The sequence below is a fragment of the Panthera pardus genome, unplaced genomic scaffold, assembly GCF_024362965.1.
Source record: "Panthera pardus isolate Hobbes unplaced genomic scaffold, ASM2436296v1 HiC_scaffold_6, whole genome shotgun sequence".
Classification (NCBI taxonomy): domain Eukaryota; kingdom Metazoa; phylum Chordata; class Mammalia; order Carnivora; family Felidae; genus Panthera; species Panthera pardus.
In genome coordinates this window covers 64,171,247-64,190,345 of record NW_026526991.1, presented here as the reverse complement: position 1 = coordinate 64,190,345, position 19,099 = coordinate 64,171,247, and the positions used below count along the sequence as shown (strand labels likewise).

General features: G+C 42.9%; 1 protein-coding gene across 12 annotated transcripts in view; it reads left to right on the top strand.

The window, feature by feature from the left end:
• The first annotated feature begins 4,740 nt into the window (after window positions 1-4,740).
• ATF1 (activating transcription factor 1) overlaps window positions 4,741-19,099 on the top strand; it is a 118,155-nt gene continuing 103,796 nt past the window's right edge. For 2 of the 12 annotated variants that reach the window (XM_053895808.1, XM_053895812.1), the window contains exons 1-2: window positions 4,766-5,214; window positions 12,268-12,366. In XM_053895808.1, the coding sequence (XP_053751783.1) occupies window positions 12,274-12,366 (93 nt within the window). In that variant the 5' untranslated portion in view covers window positions 4,766-5,214; window positions 12,268-12,273. The other 10 variants (XR_002072446.2, XM_019419349.2, XM_053895809.1 and 7 more) reach the window with 9 other exon arrangements.

The window sequence follows — 19,099 nt, the reverse complement described above, 5'->3', positions numbered from 1 at the left end:
GATCTTACGTGCCCTTTCTCAAAGAAGGAAACACGGCCCTGGCTAGGCCTCTTCAGGTGGTGGAGACATGCATGCCATCCCTGGTAATACTGCTGTGCACAATACATCAGGTGACAGCTTTAAGTATATAGCTTTGGAGCTGATGATACGGCAGACCAATGGAGGTGAAGGCGACAGTCGTGGAAAAAGAAATGGTGCGTAGTTGATGGCGAGATCCAGTGGAAACTCTGGAGCAAGAACACGCCAGTTGTAGCGGAGTGTGCTACTGGGCCATGGTAAGAGACGGAAAACTTGCCCAGGGGACACCAGGTGACCACGCGTCTGGAACTGTCCATCACTGACTGGATTCTGTCAGACACAGCAAGTCATAAAGTCAGATGGGCCCAGCACCAATCCATCATAAGAAGGAAATGTCACACGTGACATCAAGCCTAAGCAGGATCAGAGGACACAAGCAATCTGCAGGAGCAGGCGCCCCAGAAACCCACGTTTCACACTACAGTTGCACCTACCTATGGCTGTAATGGAGCCTAGGGGAAGAGTACAAATTTGATCTATGGGTGGGTGATGGCCATTCTGTTGCAAGGGAAATGTATCTAATGGGCAGATTTTAAAATGATCACCCATTCTGTGTACTATGTAAGAATATAAACGGACTCATGGGCAGTGGCAAATGGCCTGGCCAGTTGGTCAGTGTCTCGAAAGGAAAAAGACTGGAAGACTGGATACAATAAGGTCTGGGGTACAGGTCTCTGCATCACATGTCAACGCCCACTAAAAAGCATCCACCGTGGGCAAGACACTGAACGTCCAAATAAACACGTGACCTGGCCGGTTGATGTCAGCCAGCCATTGAGCATGTCAGAATCGGCACAATGGGCACATGTATGGAGTAGCCACAGTGGCAGAGGTAGAGACTATATTGGGGCCCAGTGGTATGGACTCCCACTTACCAAGGCCTATTTAGCTACTGCTGTCTCTGAATCTTCAACTAAACATTGACACGAACCAATACTGAAATAATAGGACACTATTTCTTCAGGAGTTGATAACACTAGGCTTCTTCCATCCTAGAAGGGCCAGGGATTTGTTCGCAAGTGAACACATTTTTCTGAGGGGGGGTTAAGATATGACTCATAGCACCACTCGGTGTCACTACCAAGGGGCTTACAAAGGCTCATGACGCAGGCTGCTGTGACCGACATAAAGAAGGTTCCTCCAATAAGCTGAACTTCAGTTCCAAGCTGACTTGCTGCAACTGGTTAGTAATAATCTTGAAGGTAAATAGTTTGCTTATACAATCCAACTACACAACAATAACCAATTCTTAGCCGTTATAAGCTTTTACTAGTGGCACCAGCTAGGAGGCCATCACAATACATAATGCAAGAAGTGATGACAGCGTGGAGTAAGGTGATGGGGTGCAGAGAAGGGGACGAAGTCACAAGGAAATTCTTTCTCTTGCACCCAGGTGTATTAGATAGGACTCTAGAAAGAACAGCAACCAGAGTAAACTAGCTTAAGTAGAAAAGTGCTATTCATTTCAAGGACAAAGGATGGCTTGTGGAACCTAAGGGCTGGAGCAGGCAGCTGTATCTCAGGCAAGTTCTAGAACTGGGGCCTAGAAAGCCACTGGTTCGCTCTCTTAGCTCTGCATTGTTCACAGATGGAAGAGGCTCATTACAGAGCTCCCAAGCGTTAGGTCCATTTACCTAGAGAAAGATTAATTTTTGGCCAAAGACAAGTTCCACAGGGGAGACTCTGATGGCCAGCTTGGGTCAGGTGCCCATTATTGGTAAGATAGATTTGACTGTGAGAAGTTTCCATAAAAAGTAAGAGGGATAGTTGTCCACCACTCTCAGGGCTCATAGACTAGTTCTAGATGTTCAGTTCAAGCACAGTTAACATGAAGCAGCAAACAGTTTCAGGGCTGATTTATCTGAAATAGTATGGTTGTAGGAACTACAACCCCCTGCAGGGGGTTAGGTTTTCCTGTGTGTTTAGCCTTGAGTATTGAAAAAGGACAAAACACAAAAGAAGACAGAAACAAGCCTATTGCTTAGACCATAAAGCCTACATCTACTAGCTTTTGTAATTTCTGCCTTTTGAGAGGTGGATTGTTCCAAACACTGTTTCATGGCTCTCAAGTCCTCTACTCCAGCTCCATCCTTTTGCTAACCAATGAAGCTTCTCAAGGTGTGTGTCCCCTTAATGGTTTTTAACTAAATTTCCATAGTTACACCGCAGCATTTTCCATATTAACATCCAACATTTATTTACTGTTTCCTGTGTGCCCGGAGTGGCTCTAATTTTACATTTATTAAACTCATTTAATCTACAAAACTTTACGGGACAGGTAGTATTACTAAACCCATCTCCTTATAATATAATGTCTCTCCCTCTTAATAGAAAACAGTGCACCAGAAGAGCCGAAGAGGTGCCACCACTGGCTTGACCAGTTTATGTAAAAATTTTTAACATTTTATGGGACGCCTGGGTGGCTCAGTCGGTTGAGCGAGCGACTTCAGCTCAGGTCACGATCTCATGGTCTGTGAGTTTGAGCCCCGAGTCAGGCTCTGTGCTGACAGCTCGGGGCCTAGAGCCTGCTTTGGATTCTGTATCTCCCTCTCTGCCCCTCCCCTGCTCATGCCCTGTCTATCTCTGTCTCAAAAATAAATAAAAACACTAAAAAAAAAAAAAAAAAAATTAAACTGCCACCCAACGTTCAAAAAAAATTTTAACATTTTCCTTTTTGAGAGAGAGAGAGAGACAGAGTGTAAGCCGGGGACGGGCAGAGAGAGGAGACACAGAATGTGAAGCAGGGTCCAGGCTCTGAGCTGTCAGCACAGAGCCTGATGTGGGGCTCGAACTCACAAACTGTGAGATCATGAACCTGAGCTGAAGTGGGACGCTTAACTGACTAAGGCACCCAGGTGCCCCTGACCAGTTTATTTTGGACAATTGCCTTTGGCTCTTGAGTGTTAGGTTATTTTATTTCACTTTACTTCCTAACTTCTAAAGTCAAAGACCTGTCCATCTGGTTTATAAATTCTTACTACTCAGTACCGTGTGTGGCGTAACCAAGCCTTCTTTTTTTCTTCATCTGCAGTTATTTCTCAAAGTTCAGAGCAGTGGTAGGTACAGCAGGTGGCACTTCCATGAGAAACAAGTGTGGTGGAAATACTTGTGAGCGGCACGTTGCACAACATAGTATCTAAGCTTAAGATGCTTTACAAGTGGAAGAGGAGCTGAAGTGGATCAGTCCATCCATGCACAGTTTGAAGGTTTGTGTACAACTTAAGTTTGTTTTTATGGTAACATTTTTTCAGTCCATCCACCCCCTTTTGCCAATCAGCATTTGTTAGGCATTCTGAGTTCAAAGAAGAAACAGCCAACACAGAACAGTAAACTTACAGCCAGCTTTCTAGACTTTAATATTCTGGATTCAAGAATGACGGGCGCTGGGTTTTGTTAATCAGGAAAGGCTGATGTCTGAGAACCTCTTCATGGTTCCTTACTTTTACAGGACACTTTGCTTTTCTATGGTAGATGACCTTTTGATTCTTTGAACAATTCTGGAACAAGGCTTGAATATTATATTTTCCCCAATTTTGATAACAGGAAGATAAGCTTAGAGAGATTTGGGTAATTTGCCTAATCAAAAGTCTAAAATAAGGGCAGACACCTGTTTTTAAGTTATAATGGGTAGTCAACAATGTTTGCTGAATGAAAGGCATTAGCGAAACGTTAGTGAACTCTTTGAAGTGTCTGGCAGAGTAACTCTCGAGTTTTAAATCACATTATCTAGTCTTGAAGGTCAAAACCAGGACGGGCTCTATCCACTAAATCAGTTTCCTACGTCGTGGAGATCTCAAACTAGTAAAACTCCAGAACATCCCAGGACTTTTGTCAAGCACACACTAAAAGATGTATCATTTGTTGTCTGTTATCACAATAAAGCCATAAAGTAGTATTTTGCAAGGAAACGGATAAAGAGACAAATCAGAACAATGCATAATCCCTTCTCCAGAAAGGTAGACACATTTGAGAATATTTTTAAGTTTTTGTAATGCATTAAAACGACGGCGTAACATTTTACAACGCTCCCTTCTAACAGCTGTGGTAAATCCGTTTCAGGTGCCACGCGAAGTGGCGCTCAAAACACCCTGCCGGCATCGTGGGTGCGTGTGTGTGCGTGTGCAACCAGTCTTTGGAGAAAATCCTTTCGAATGGGATAAAGGATGCAGCTCAACGCAATTGGGGTTAAAAAGAGTCCGGGGAGGGGCGCCTGGGTGGCTCAGTCCATTAAGCGTCCGACTTCAGCTCAGGTCACGATCTCGCGGTTCGCGAGTTCGAGCCCCGCGTCAGGCTCTGGGCTGATGGCTCAGAACCTGGAGCCTGCTTCCGATTCTGTGTCTCCCTCTCTCTGCCCCTTCCCCGTTCATGCTCTGTCTCTGTCTCAAAAATAGACGTTAAAAAAGAAAGAAAGAAAGAAAAAGAGTCCGGGTAAACTACGAGAAGATGAGGAGGGCAAACCTCCACGCGTCAAGTCACTTCTCTCTACAAGACCCGGACAGGTGAGGTGTGGATCAAGGCCAAGGACGACCGTTCGGGACCCGATCACCCAACCCAGACCAAGCAGCAGCTGAGCTCAGAACGACGCTTCGAATCGATGAGAGCGGCCCCGTACCGAGCGGCCTTCCGACACCAGCAAGCTGTCGCGGGTCTCCGAAAACAGAGGTGAGGGAGGAGTGAAGGCAGACTTCCTGAAGCGAAAAACGACTCCGGGAAACCTTTGCCAACTATCGCCGGAGTAGCACCTTCCGGAAGTGCGCCAGGTTTTCGGAAGAAACCCGGCACAAGATGGCGGCGCGTCACGTGAGCAACGCGGTGACGTAGGACGGCGGCCCGCGCGGAGGGACCGCCTTAACTTCACCCCCCACGCTCAACTACTCAGTTTTGCCCCCCTCTCCTACCCCGCCCCCGGCCTGGTGTAGATCATGCCGCCAGTGGCGGCCCTGACTGCCGAGGAAACGGTAGCCTAGGACAGTTGGCTGTTAAGTGACACAGATTCTCCCCGCTCCGCCTAATCCCTGGGAGAGGCACATACCCCGCCGCGTGAGGGCGTGGAGAAGTGGGTAGAGAATTTCGGATCCACCTGGGAGGGGGGAGTGGAAGTTCCCGCCCCGGACAGCGGCGAGGCGGCAGCCACAGGTAAGCAGGGGGCGGGGGTGCGACGCGTTCCCGTGTCCCTGGGCAGCGGCAGGGCGCGGGGACTAGGCGTCGGAGGGGACGCCGCGTCGGGTCTCGCGCCGGGTGGGGGTCGCGCGCGGCGGCCGCGGTGGGGGAGGGGCGCGGAGGGCGCGCGGCGGAAGGGGGAGGGGCTGCCCGCTGTCCCCGCGCCGAGCGCGCTTCCGGTTCTCCTGTTCGCCCGGCTGTTTCCCCTTCAGTCGTCAGTCTCCCTTTGGCCCCCACCCCTCAGCCAAAATAAAACCGGAGACCTCCCGCCGGGGGTGGCTTTCGCGTCTGAAGCGGCCCCTCTGCGGCCCTAGGCGAGCGCCCTCCGTCGCAGGTCTAGGAATGGGGCGCGGAGGGCAGCGTGGCCTTGGCCTCCGAGCGTTTTCCGCCCAGCTGCCCGGGACCGGTTTAGGTCCGCCAGGGATCCCCCAGAGCGCTCCGGGCGCCCTCGGCGTGCAAGGCCCAGCCGCTGGCGGTGGAGGGTTCCAGAAACCGCCCTTGCCTTCGGGGAGCTTACAGTTGAGTGGGGTACAGTAATGACACAGACGGACGAAACGGTAGCGGAAAGGTGGAGCTGATGAGCGAGAAGGAGGGTGTGGGGTGATAGAAGCTCCTCTTTTTATCTTTAGGCAGGATCAAAGCGAGGAAACGGTCCTTTTGATTTTCTCCTTTCTCGCAAAAAACAAAAGCATGAGACCTCCCGGCATCAGCTACACGGTGGAGCGTGCAGCGTAATCTGCTCTAAAATTATATTGTCCGTGTTAAATGATGGTTATTTGGTTAGCTTTTGAGGAGCAGTGGGCTAGTACCGGTTGCCTCAGCTATCAGAGCATTCCTTCATGAAACCTGTCCTTCAGGGAGAAGTGGCCTAAAGCCAAGAAGCAATTACCATGAATGTATGCGGAAATTTTTTTCAGTGGTTCCAGACCCGGAAAAGAATCTCTCAGGCTTTTCTGCTCCCTTAGGACACGTCTTACTAACAAAGTAAATCGAGGTAAAGTCTGGATGCTCACAGACAAGAGTTCAAAGCCACGGACATGAGATGCTGGGTGTAGTTCTGGGGGAAGGCTGCGAAACACACACTGAATGGTGTTTTCGCTTTTCTTCTTTTTTCCCTGAAAGTGAAAATCCTCTTTCTTCGGATTTCTTTTGGTTAGCGAAATCCGGTATTAGTGTGGGTTTTTTGTAAAAGTGAAGTGATGGAACACACATTTTCAGTAAGCAGGGGGATAGCTGTACTACTCCTTGAGAATACCCTTCTGAGGCTTTTTCAGCATAGTTTTGGCAAGCATCTTTGTCAGACTGACCTGGGCTGTGATAAGAGTCTGTATGTTAGGTTTAGGTTGCAAAATGCATTTTGTCTTGAGAATTTCATTACCGGCAGAAATAAGCAGGTTCATTAAAATGCTCCTTTTCCGATGGAGTTTATAATGTGCAGTTACCTCGGTGTCCCAGCTGGAATCAGTACTGTTGTCCTAACGCTGAATGTGTTTGTTCTATGATTTGTAGTTAATCCTTTGAGGTTCTGTTTGGTCTGTGATGTATACAGATGTATACATCTGTACAGTACTGTTATGTCACCAGTAGGTGGTAGTCCCGTCTAAACATGCTTTTTCTTCACATATCATCCTACTTAATTATAATGAATTAACAGTAGGATGTTTTCTTGTGTCTGAGTTGTCCTGAGTCTAAAGCTAAGTTGAAGTAATTGTCTGAATATGTATTTTTTTTAATGTTTATTCATTTTTGAGAGAGAGAGAGCGAGCGAGCAGGGGAGGAGCAGAGACAGGGAGGGAGACAGAGGATCCCAAGCTGGCTCCATGCTGTCAGTGCAGAGCCGAAATCAGGAGTCCGATGCTTAGCCTACTGAGCCACCCAGGCATCCCTAAATATATTTCTTTAACCATTATTTTCATCTATAGCTAGATAAACCCCAACTAAAGACATTGATTTATTCACGTTTAATAAATATGCAAGGTATTAGTGCTGTGTTGGGACAGGATATGGTCCTTAGCTCCCTAGAGCTTGCATTCTGGTGCTGTTCAGAAAACAGGCCGTTACAGTACTGGGATAAGTGCCATGAGCAGAGGGGGTAACGTGTTCTATGGGGAGGCAGCCAGAGCTTCTAGACTTGTCTGAGGGAGTAATGAAAGTTTGCTTGGAAGAATAAATAACTCAAAGGAGTAGGCCACATGAAGAGAAGAAAAGGAGTGTCTTCTGGCAGAGGGAATGGCATGTGTGAAAGTCTGAAGGTGAGAGAAAGCAAGGCAGACACATTTGAAGATCTGAAAGAAATGCAGTATGACTAATAGGAACAGTTTTGAGGGGAGATCATGAATTCACTTGTGGAGATGTCGAGCAAGAGCCTTTTTGCCCTCAAGCTTATCATAGTTCAATATTCTCTATAGGTGAGGAAGCTGAGACCCTCTTCATTCATCAAATGAGATTATTAACTGTATTTGTTGATGTTTATTGTTTACTGCATACATGAGGGTCTCTGCTGGGTAGAGCACGCATTCACAGGATACAGGCCCTGTCCTTAGGCACCTTAAGACTGGGGGAATCAGACATGCCAATAAACAGAATTCCCAGTGTTAAGTAACCTCGTTAGAAATAACCGCAGGGCACAGTGAAGTAGGAAGAAAGGACCTGGAGCAGTTAGGAACATAATGTTTGAGATGAAACTTGAAAAGAGTAGGTGTTTGCCAGATGGACAGATTGACAATGTGAGAGGAAGAGGGGCAGTGTGGAGTAAAAAACAAAACAAAAAAACCTCCATGGGTTTTGGATTAAATAGTTATGGTTTCAGGTCTTGTATTCACATCTTACCATGACATCCATAGTAAATGATAGTTTCCTTGAGCCTCAATTTACTTATCTCTCAAATAGGGCATTCAGGAAATGATACTTTAAAAAGCTGTTAGTTTAGTGCCTAGTGCATAATATTCCTTTCTTTGCAGATTTTCTTAAAAGTACCCTGCTTTTTACTTACATTTTTTTTTAAACGTTTATTGTTGAGAGAGAGAGACAGAGCATGAGCGTGGGAGGGCCAGAGAGAAGGGGAGACACGGAATCCAAAGCAGGCTCCGGGCTCCGAGCTGTCAGCACAGAGCCCGACACGGGCTCCAACTCACAAACTGCGAGATCATGACCTGAGCCGAAGTCGGGCGCTTAACCGACTGAGCCACCCAGGCGTCCCTCTTACGTTCTTTATACGTCAGCAAGATCACAGCCTGCTGCCTTTTCAGTTCCCCAAATTCATTCCCATTGATGGCACTTTTGAAACTGTGTTTCACTGCCCCCCTGTGATTCTGCCCTACTTACCCTTGTCTAATGTTAAGCGTCCATCTGCTGCTGGGGGCTACTTTCAGCATTTCAAAAATGCCTTTTGATTTCAAAAAATTCAAAAAATTTCAAAAAAGCATTTCAAAATGCCTTTGTACACATACAGTTTATTCTGTGTTGAGGAACCAGATTTTAACGGATGGTTAATCTTAACCTTAATTTTAGGAATAATAGTTCAAAAGTGAGTAAAGATTATACTCTTAATATTAAACATATACAGTATGTATTGTTTACAATGAGAGGAACTATAAAGCTGTTTTCATTTTGGAAAAAAAAGATTTGTTGATTCCTCTTTATTTTTTTTATTAAAAATAAAGGTTTTTTTTTTTTTAATGTTTATTTTTGAAGGAGAGAGAGACAGAGCATGAGTGGGGGAGGAGCACTGAGAGAGACACAGAATCCGAAGCAGGCTCCAGGCTCTGGGCTGTCAGCGCAAAGCCCGATGCGGGGCTCGAATTCACAAGCTGTGAGATCATGCATGACCTGAGCCGAAGTCAGACACCCAAGCGACTGAGCCACCGAGGCGCCCCTCCTCTTTATTTTTTTATTTTATTTTTTTAACATTTATTATTGAGAGAGAGAGACAGAGCATGAGCAGGGGAGGGGTAGAGATTGGGGGAGACACAGAATCCGAAGCAGGCTCCAGGCTCCGAGCTGTCAGCGAGAGCCCAATGCGGGGCTCGAACTCACAAACCGTGAGATCATGACCTGAGCCAAGCCACCCAGGCGCCCCATTTTTTTTAAAGTTTATTTTGAGAGAGACAGAGACCTTGTGAGTGGGGGGAGGGGCAGAGAGTGAGGGTGAGAGAATCTCAAACAGGCTCCTCACTGCCAGTGCCCGGCCCACCTGGGGCTTGAACTCAGGAGACCATGAGATCATGACCAGAGCCAAAACCAAGAGTTGGATGCTCAACTGACTGAGCCACCCAGGTGCCCTTAGTTGATTACTCTTTAAAAAATTATAGAAAATAGGCTATCTTATTTTCCATAGGAAATGTGGTTGTAATAATTGTCCAAAATCTTATTTGCTGACTGTAGTGGTTTTTAGTAGGAAATGTGTGTTTTGTTGATTGTGTTAGTTTCCATTAGAGAGAGGGTTTCTTAATGATACTGTTATGGAGGAAAAATCAGTGAGTCACAGTGAAACAGAAAAGTATCATTTCCAGTAATTTAAGGTTTTTAAACATCTTTTATAGTTTCTTTCAGTGCTTTAGCACTATACATTTTTTTTCTGCATTCTAACTTACGTCTTCTGAAATGGAGTGTTAAAAAAGGCATTTTAGGGCTGCCTGGCTGGCTCAGTCAGTAGAGCATACCACTTTTGATCTTGGGATGTAAATTTGAGCCACATGTTGGGTGTAGAGATGACTTAAAAATAAAATGCTTAAAAAAATAGAGGCAGTATGTAGAAAATAGATCATTCCATTTTTGATGCTGTCTGTATATTTAGTCCGCGGAGATACACTTGTATCCGTGGAGATTAAAAACCACTATGCTCTTCCTAAAGAAGGGACTGTATGTGACCTTAAAAGCAGTTGAAGAAACAACATAGGAAGGAATAGATGAATTTGCCAAAATTAAAAGTTTTAAGGTAATCGTAGTTAAATCACATTGGAAAAATATTTATATCCACGTGATAGAATGAAATTTATATTAAGAAATATAGGCTAAAAAGAAAAACTAAAATCTGGTAGATGGATGGACAGATAATATGAACAGATATCTCACACAACTAATAGAGAATTAAAAGAAATGTAAAACAATATATTGTTTTTCACCTATCTGCTTTTTCATGTGGTTCTGATAGAGTGTAATTCCTTCAGAAAACTTTAAATATTCAAACTCTTTGATCAGGCAATTCTCTTTTTTGGAATGTATCCTATAGAAATAATTTTAATTGTGGAAAAGCTTTATGTACCAAAGATATCAATCACAATATTGTCTTGTTTGGTAAAAAATTATGAATCGTATCTATTCACTGGATGGAATATTGTGTAGCCTTTAATATGTTTCAGTTTTCTTTTCAATTTTTATTAATATTTTTATTTTTTAGAGAAAGGGGCATAGAGTGCAAACAAGGGAGGGGCTGAGAGAGAGCCAGACACAAAATCTGAAGCAGGCTCCAGGCTCTGAGCTGTCAGCACAGAGCCCGATGCAGGGCTTGAACCCACGAATGGTGAGATCATGACCTGAGCCAAAGTCAGGTGCCCAACTGACTGAACCACCCAGGCGCCCCTAAATATGTTTCAGTTTAAAATCTAGAGGGGCGCCTGGGTGGCTCAGTTGGTTAAGCGGCCGACTTCGGCTCAGGTCATGATCTCGCGGTCCGTGAGTTCGAGCCCTGTGTTGGGCTCTGTGCAGACAGTTCAGAGCCTGGAGCCTGTTTTAGATTCTGTGTCTCCCTCTCTCTGACCCTCCCCCCGTTCGTGCTCTGTCTCTCTCTGTCTCAAAAATAAATAAACGTTAAAAAAAAATTTTTTTTTTAAATAAAAAGTTTAAAATCTAGAAAATACTAGTGATAAGTGGGAACAAGATACAAAATTATACATAGGGGAAGTTTACAACTTTTGTTTTCATTTACTTAGAGACAGCACAGTGGGGAAGTGGCAGAGAGAGAGAGGGTGAGAGAGAATCCCAAGTGGGCTCCGCACTGTCAGCACAGGGCCGGACACGGCACTCAAACTCCTGAACCTGAGCTGAAACCGAGAGTTGGACGCTTAACCAACTGATCCACCCAGGCGCCCCAGCAGTCTTTTTCTGAGTGGTTCTTTTCCCATTTGACATATCCCATCTCTCATAACCCATTCATTCTTGTTCTTACCAAGCCTGCATATCCTGTAGTCGATTATCTAGATCTTTAGAACCTACTTAGGTATGGTGTTACTTGTTTAGTTCAGCTTTTACTCAGTGAATTCTCTGTAAAGAAGTATGTGTGCAATGAGAAAACTGTTCCCTAGACTGGAGAAGGATGCTTGTGTCCATGGATAGGAAGACTATCATACTTCTTTTTTTTTTTTTTTTTTTTTTTTAACTTTAAAAAAGGTTTATTTAATTTTTGAGAGAGAGACAGAGTGTGAGCAGGCAGAGAGAGGAAGACACAGGATCCAAAGCAGGCTCCAGGCTCTGAGCTGCCAGCACAGAGCCTGATTCAGGTCTCAAACCCATGAACCATGAGATCATGACTTGAGCCGAAGTCAGACACTTGACTGAGTCACCCAGGCACCCCAGAAGACTATCATACTTCTTGAGTGGGATAACATTTGAAAATGTAGTCACAATGATTTACATGTATATGTGCCATTTATTAAATTTTAACATGTTCATGTGGGTCAAAATTTTAAAAATGAAAAAGTATGCAGGGTAAAGTCTTTACTATCACTGTTCCATAGCTACCAATTCTCTTCTATGGAGACATCCATGTTGCCAGTTTTTATACAACTATGCAGTATGTTATACATATTCTATAGCACTTTTATTTGCCATTTCTTGAGATCTTATAGTTAGATTTCTACACAGAACAGAGCGTCAGAACATATTGAGTCTGGATAAATTGAGCTCAGCCCACAGCATAGAAAAGCTTTGTCTGTTCCTCTGAAAAAGTACATGTTTAGAAAAGAAATGTCTTAGGATTTCTTGAAAATGAAGTTAGGAAGCATCTTTTAACTAACTTTTTTCCTCTTATAGTTGATTATGGAAGATTCCCACAAGAGTAACACTTCAGAGACAGCACCGCAACCTGGTTCTGCAGTTCAGGGAGCTCATATTTCTCATATTGCTCAACAGGTAAGGCCTTTCCCAACCAAAATACTGAGCTAATTAGGAATATTTCATAAAAAGAACCAAGCAGAAAGAAGTGTAAAATGTTGAAATGTATGGAAGGAAGGTAGATTTGATTTAAAAATCCTGTCAAGATCACTCAGTTTTATTTTCTTTCATGTGAAGTATATTTAGTGTTGTTTTAATATGTATATACTTCTCAAAACTTGAAGAAGTAGATTTCATTTTACATGGGGCATGATTGTTTAGATTTTTTTCAGACTGATTTTGTTGCTGTGTGAGAAAAATGAAAAATTAACTGGCTCTTTGAGCTAACTTGAAACAGACGAATAGTTTTAAGAGGCAAACCATCTTTAATTCAATAGATTTATTATGGATAGATAGAAAATATTTCTGCTTAACTGGAAAATAGGCATGTATACGTAAGAGAACTTCAGTTGATAGGCATGCATATTATAGAATTGACATTTTACAAATTTCAAATTGTCTGATCCATGCATCTGATCCATTTCAAGGAAACAACTATTTGTTGTCAGCGATAAGATTTGGATTTTCAAGCAAAAATTAGAATTTTGGAAAACTTGTATTTACAATTGTGAGCTTGACAGTTTTCCAGTAGTTATAGACTTTTTAGTTGCAAACTTGTGTACAAAATCATGCATGAGTATAAGATTTGGTCAAAGTACAAGGTAGACTAATGGATTTTAATGTTAACAGAATATGCAGTGCAACGTTCAGAGTGTACATTGCAAACAACCTGTTGAGTTTTAATGTGGTATCGAAGAATATCCACAATTATCTGAAAAGACTATTAAAACAGACTTCCTTTTTCCAACTACATGTATGTGTGAGGCCAGACTTTGTTCATGTATCTCATCCAAAACAACATATGGCAACATATTTAAGGTAGAAGCAGCTAAGAGAGTTCAGCCGTTTTCTATTAACTCAAACATTAAGGTAATTTGCAGAAATATAAAACAATACTATTCTCTCACTAATTTAGGGGGGTGGAGTTTAGTTATAGAAATGAAAACATATTAACGTGTAATAGATTTATATTATTTTAAAATAAACTGGTAAATATTTTTAAATTTTTTGATTTTTTTTTTTTTTTTTGCTGTTGTTTACTTATTTATTTCGAGAGACAGCAAGGGAGGGACAGAGAGGGGGAGAGAGAGTCCCAAGCAGACTCTGTGCTGTCAGCATGGAGCCCAACATGGGCTCGATCTCATGAACCGTGAGATCATGACCTGAGCCAAAATCAAGAGTTGAATGCTTAACCGACTGAGTCTTGTAGGTGTCCCTTGTTTTAATTTAAGTGTAAGTGTTAGTAGATTAAAAGCCCATAAAATGAGAATTTTGTGGGGTCCTCAGTTTTTAAGAGTGTTAAAGGGTCTTTAGACCAAAGCCTTTGAGAGCCAGGGCCCTAAAGGGTTATTAATCCTTCCAGCTTGATGTTTCCTTCTATATTATTTGGCTGCATCTGTGTGGAATAATTATATCTACTCCAGATGGTGCTGGAAAAATAGTTATGGAGTCTTTCAGTTATCTTTCTGTTAATAGCGCCCTCCACAGAGATGTTTAAATTCACTTGGCTTACGTGTGTATTTCAGTTATTTTGGGGAGATGTGAATGTTTTTCAAGTTTCCTTAGAGGCATATTTATAGTGTTGTAGAATAAGTACATTTCCAAGTGATTAAGTAATTTTGTAGTGATTTTGAAAAATAACGTGACTGTATGTTCAAATTCTTGTGGCTTGACTACTTGATTAGACTCTAAATATTGTAAGGAAACAGTATCTAATACAGTAGTATCGCAGTGAACAGAGGTCTCTGCTCTTATGGAAATTACATTCTAATTTTGAGGAGACAGGCAATAAAACAGATATCAGTTCATAGTATGTATTGTGGAGACTGATAAAACAGGGTAGGAGGGATAGGGAGCTGGTGGGGACAAGCGGACTTGCCTTTTTATATAAAGTGGTCAGAGAAGAGTAGTAGAAATAACTCTTCAGTTACATGGACTAACAGTTGTAAAATGCTGAGACTGATATGTACTTGGCACGGTTAAGGAACATCACGGAGGCTGGTGTGGTGGCAGATGAACGAGGGGAGAATGACACAAGACGAGGCAGAGAGGTTTGGAGTGGGAAGGGGAGTGTCAGATAAGGTAGGCCTTGTATGCCACTGGAAGTCTTTTGGCTTTTAATCTGGGTAGGATGAGGACCCTTTGGAGTGTTTTGAGTAAAAACGTTATCTAACTGATATTTTAGTAGGACCATTTTGGCTGCTCTGTCGAGTGGAAGCAGGAAAACCGCTTAGGAGGCTGTTGTAATAATGCACATGAGAGGTGATAGTGACTTGAACCAAAGTGGTAGCAGTGGTGGTAGTGAGATAAAGTTAGATTGTGGATATAATTTGCTTGTGAAACCAACAGTGTTTACTTTTGGATTACGTGTGGATTTTGGAGGAAAAAAAAAGAAATTGAGATAGACCCTGTAGTTTTGGGCTTGAATAACTGGAGGAATGGAGTTGCCACTTAATTAAGATGGACAACACTAGAGCATGTTTTTTCTTTTGGAGGTAATATTGGCAATCAGGAATTTGGCTTTTAGGCATGTGAAGTTGGTGATACTATCTATATTAGTTTTCTGTGCTGCAAAACAAATTACCACAAGTTTAATGGCTCACAAGAACACAGCATTTATTATCTCACAGTTTCTGTGAGGTCAGAAACTTCTTAGCTACATACTCTGGTATTGGCTGGGGCTGGGTTCTTACCTGTGGGTTAGACTGGAGAGGAATCACTTCCAAGTTCACTCGGGTTGTTGGCAGAATTCATTTTGTTGCAGCTGTAGGACTGAGAGCTTCAGTTTTTTGTTGGCTGGAAGCCACGCTCAGATCTTAGAGGTCATCTGCAATTTGCTGCCAGGTGGCCCTCCCCATGCGGTTCACAGCATGGCAGCCTGCTTCCCTTACCTGTGTCAGAAGGGTGAGAATGAGTCGGCTAGCAAGACAGTCTTTTATGATACCATATAATATAATCAATGGAACGATGTTCCATTCCTTTGCCATAAAATGTAATGTAATCGCGGGAATGATACCCCATTGCCTTATTCTGTTGATTAGAAGCAAGTTGCAGGTCCCTCCCACACTCAAGGGGAAAGGATTATTCAAAGGCATGAATACTAAGAGGTGGGGATCATGGGGGTTACCTTAGAGTTTGTGTAGATTTGTCCAGTAGGCAGTTGGATATATATGGTCCAGAGTCTAGGGAAGAAGTCCAGACTAGAAATGTAAATTTAGGAGTTGTGGGTATATAGATTGTATTTAAATTCACAAAGTGATTTCTGGCTTCCACTTAGGATACAGAAAGCTGAAAAGAGTATTGCTTCCATCTTAAAATAAGAATGAGCTGTAATGTACAAAGTCATAATCTCTCTTGATCCATCAGAGGTGGGGTGTAGGCCTGGCTAATCTGTAACGGAGCACAGGAAGAAGACAGGGCTGTCATACAAGGGGAAAGGAGAATTCAGCTAAGTTTTTAATGAATTGCTAAAGCCTAAATGTGGGCTGCATGAGAGTATAGAATCTTTGAGAGCTGCAGATACATGGTAGATAACCCCCAGCTGTTGGTGTTTCTCCAAGGTCCTCCCAACGGTTTCTCTTGAGAAAAATTGGGGAAAGCAAGGGAGGCCACAGAAACGCTCATTAGGTGGTACGGGCCTGCCTGGACCCTTTTCTCCCTGTGGAAAACAGCTTTAAGCCACTGGGGGAAGGGGATAAACTCCATTTTCCATTGTGGCTAGGAGGAATGAAAGGAAAAAAAAAACAAAACCCATAAACCTTGAGAGAAGGGGAGGAAACTGTTCTGGGTTTAAGACCTTTAGTTTTCCTACTACTGGGAGAAAGCCCAACCCCTGAGACCCAGAGATACAGGGCTTGCCTGAGACCGAGCCAGGATAATGGAGAACTTCCCTGTTCCCTGCTAGCAAGTAAAAGCAACAGCAGTTGCCCAGGGGAGGGGCAAGACTGTGGAGAGAGTCTCTGGGGAAGGTGCCCAGAGAAAACCTAAAGCTGAGGGTGGAGCGAGAACACTGAGAAAACACTCTGGGCAAACCAGCTCCCACCCTAAGCAGAAGGTGGCACTAGAGGAATTGGAAGCAGATAGTGCACTTAAGGTAATCCTAACAACAAAATCCAAGCCCAGCCCAATCCCTGAATAGATGACTCAACCCTTCCCCTCAGTCCCCCAACTAACAGGTTGGAGAAGAAGAGCCATACCCATTTTTTAAATGTTTGTTTATTTTTGAGGGAGCGAGTGAGCAAGGGAGGGGGGCAGAGAGAGAGGGAGACAGAGGGTCTGCACTGAGAGCACAGAGCCCAGTGTGGGGCTCCATCTCAAGAACTGGGAGATCATAACCTGAGCCGAAGTTGGTTGTTTAACCGACAGAGCCACCCAGGTGCACTTAGCCATACCCATTTTTATACTGTTTCCTCAGTCTGTGTTGTTTTATACATGATGTCCATCATTCAGACAAAAATTATGAAACATGCAAAAAATAAGAAAAAATAATCCACTGTTCAAGAATCAAAATAATCAATAGACTGAGGATGACATAGTTACCAGAACTGTCAGACAGTGAATTTAAAAATACCAATGAATAGGGGCGCCTGGGTGGCTCAGTTGGTTAAAGCATCTGGCTCTTGATTTTGGCTCAGGTCATGATCTCTCAGCTCATGGGATTGAGCCCTGAATCGGGGCTGCTTGGGATTCTCTCTCTCCCTCTCTTTACCACTCCCCGGCTCGCTCATGCACGTGTACCTGCTCTCTCAAAAAAAAAAAAAAAAAAAAAAAAAAAAAACCAGTAAATAACATAGTAAAGGCTCTAGTGGAAAAGGTGGACAACATGTATAAGGGTAAATTTCAGCATAGGAATGAAAAGTATATGAAGGTCAAATGAAAATGTTAAAATTAAATTTTGATATAGATGAAGTATATTTTAGGACTACTTGTTAGCAGATTTAACATAGCCAAGGAAAGAATCAGTGGACTTAAAGATAGATCAGCAGGAATTATCCACACTGAAAACAAATAGGGGAAAAACAGACCAGAGCATCCAAGAGCTGTGGGACAATATCTTTGTAACATAAGTGTAATTAAAGTCATGGGACTAGATGAGATTACTGGGGGTCTTGTATACTCATAGATGAGGTCAGTGGATTTGACTGGGGTAGGTTGGTCAGTGAGGTTAAGAGGAAAATCAAGAGAAATTAGAATCTTGGAAATCAAGAATAAGGCGATGGTCTAATGTAAAATGCTGCTAGCATGTCGAATAAGGAATAAAAAGCAACCCTTACACAGTCAGTCTTCATTATTCAAGGATTCTGTATTTGCAGATTTGCCTACTTGATAAAATTTATTAGTAACCCTGGAATCAATCCAGGACTTCTGTGATCATTAGTATACATGCCCAGAGTGGTGAAAAAATGGAGTCATTTAATGCACACCATTCTAGCTGACATCGAACAAGACGCCAGTGCTTTGTCTTATTTTAGCTCTCATACTATAAACAGTTCTTTTTGTAGTCTAGTTAGTGCCATATTTTTTGCATTGTTTTGCTTTTTGTTGGTGATTGTGCTGTTTGAAATGGCCTCCCGGAGTTGTACTGGGTGTTGTCTAAGTGCAAGGAGGCTGTGATGTACCTTATGGAGAAAATATATGTGTTAAATAAGTTTCGTTCAAGCATGAGTTGTAGTTTTGCTGCTCTTGGGTTCAGTGTTAATGGATTAACATTATATATACTAAAAAGGTATCTTTAAACAGGAACACTGGTTATATGTTGACCAGTTTATGCAAATAAGGTGCCCAGGAGCTTGCAGGAACCTACCTCCATATTCCCTCTGGAGCAATGGTTCAGTATTTGCCAATTCTGTGCACATGCAACTTTATAGAATGTAACTACCACAAATAGTAAGAATTGACTGTATTTAGCAACATGAAATTTATTGACAGCCTTAAGAACTATTTCAGTGGGGGGGAGGGGTAAAAATCTAATTAGATCCAAGAGAACATGGAGAAAGAGAAGAAGAAAAGAATTGGACACTCATTGACAACAAAATGAATAGACAACTCCTTTGAGGAGTTTTGTTGCAGAGAGGGCTAAGAAATAAAGTTGCTGGAGAGGTTTGTAGGTCATGGGAGCTTTGCTTTTATTACTACTTTTTGAGATGGGAGGAATACCAACAGTCTGTTGGTACACTGATGTGAATGATGCAATAGAAGGGGAAAATTTGATGATACAGGAAAGAGAAGTCAATTTTGGGATGAAGTCCTTAAGGAGAGGGAACGAGATTTAGTCTACAGGTGGAAAAATTTATTTTATAGGAGCACAGGTACGTCATTCATAGTAAGAAAGAAAGTAAATATAGGGTAGGTGGGTAGATTGGGGATGAGATACTCTGAAAGTTTTCTTTTGATAACTTCTTTGTTTTTCAGTGAAATAAAATGCTTTGAGAAGATAGGAAACAAGGAGAACATGTGAAGTAGTCTGTCTGTTGGGACAGTGAGAAATGTAAATGGACTACGGATATGTAGCAGAATTGCTGGAGATCATTAACAGTCCACTTGAAGTTTTTGGGTTTTTTTTTTTTAATGTTTATTTTTGAGAGAGAGAGAGACAGACAGAGAGACAGAGCACGAGTAGGGGAGGGGCAGAGAGAGAGGGAGACACAGAATC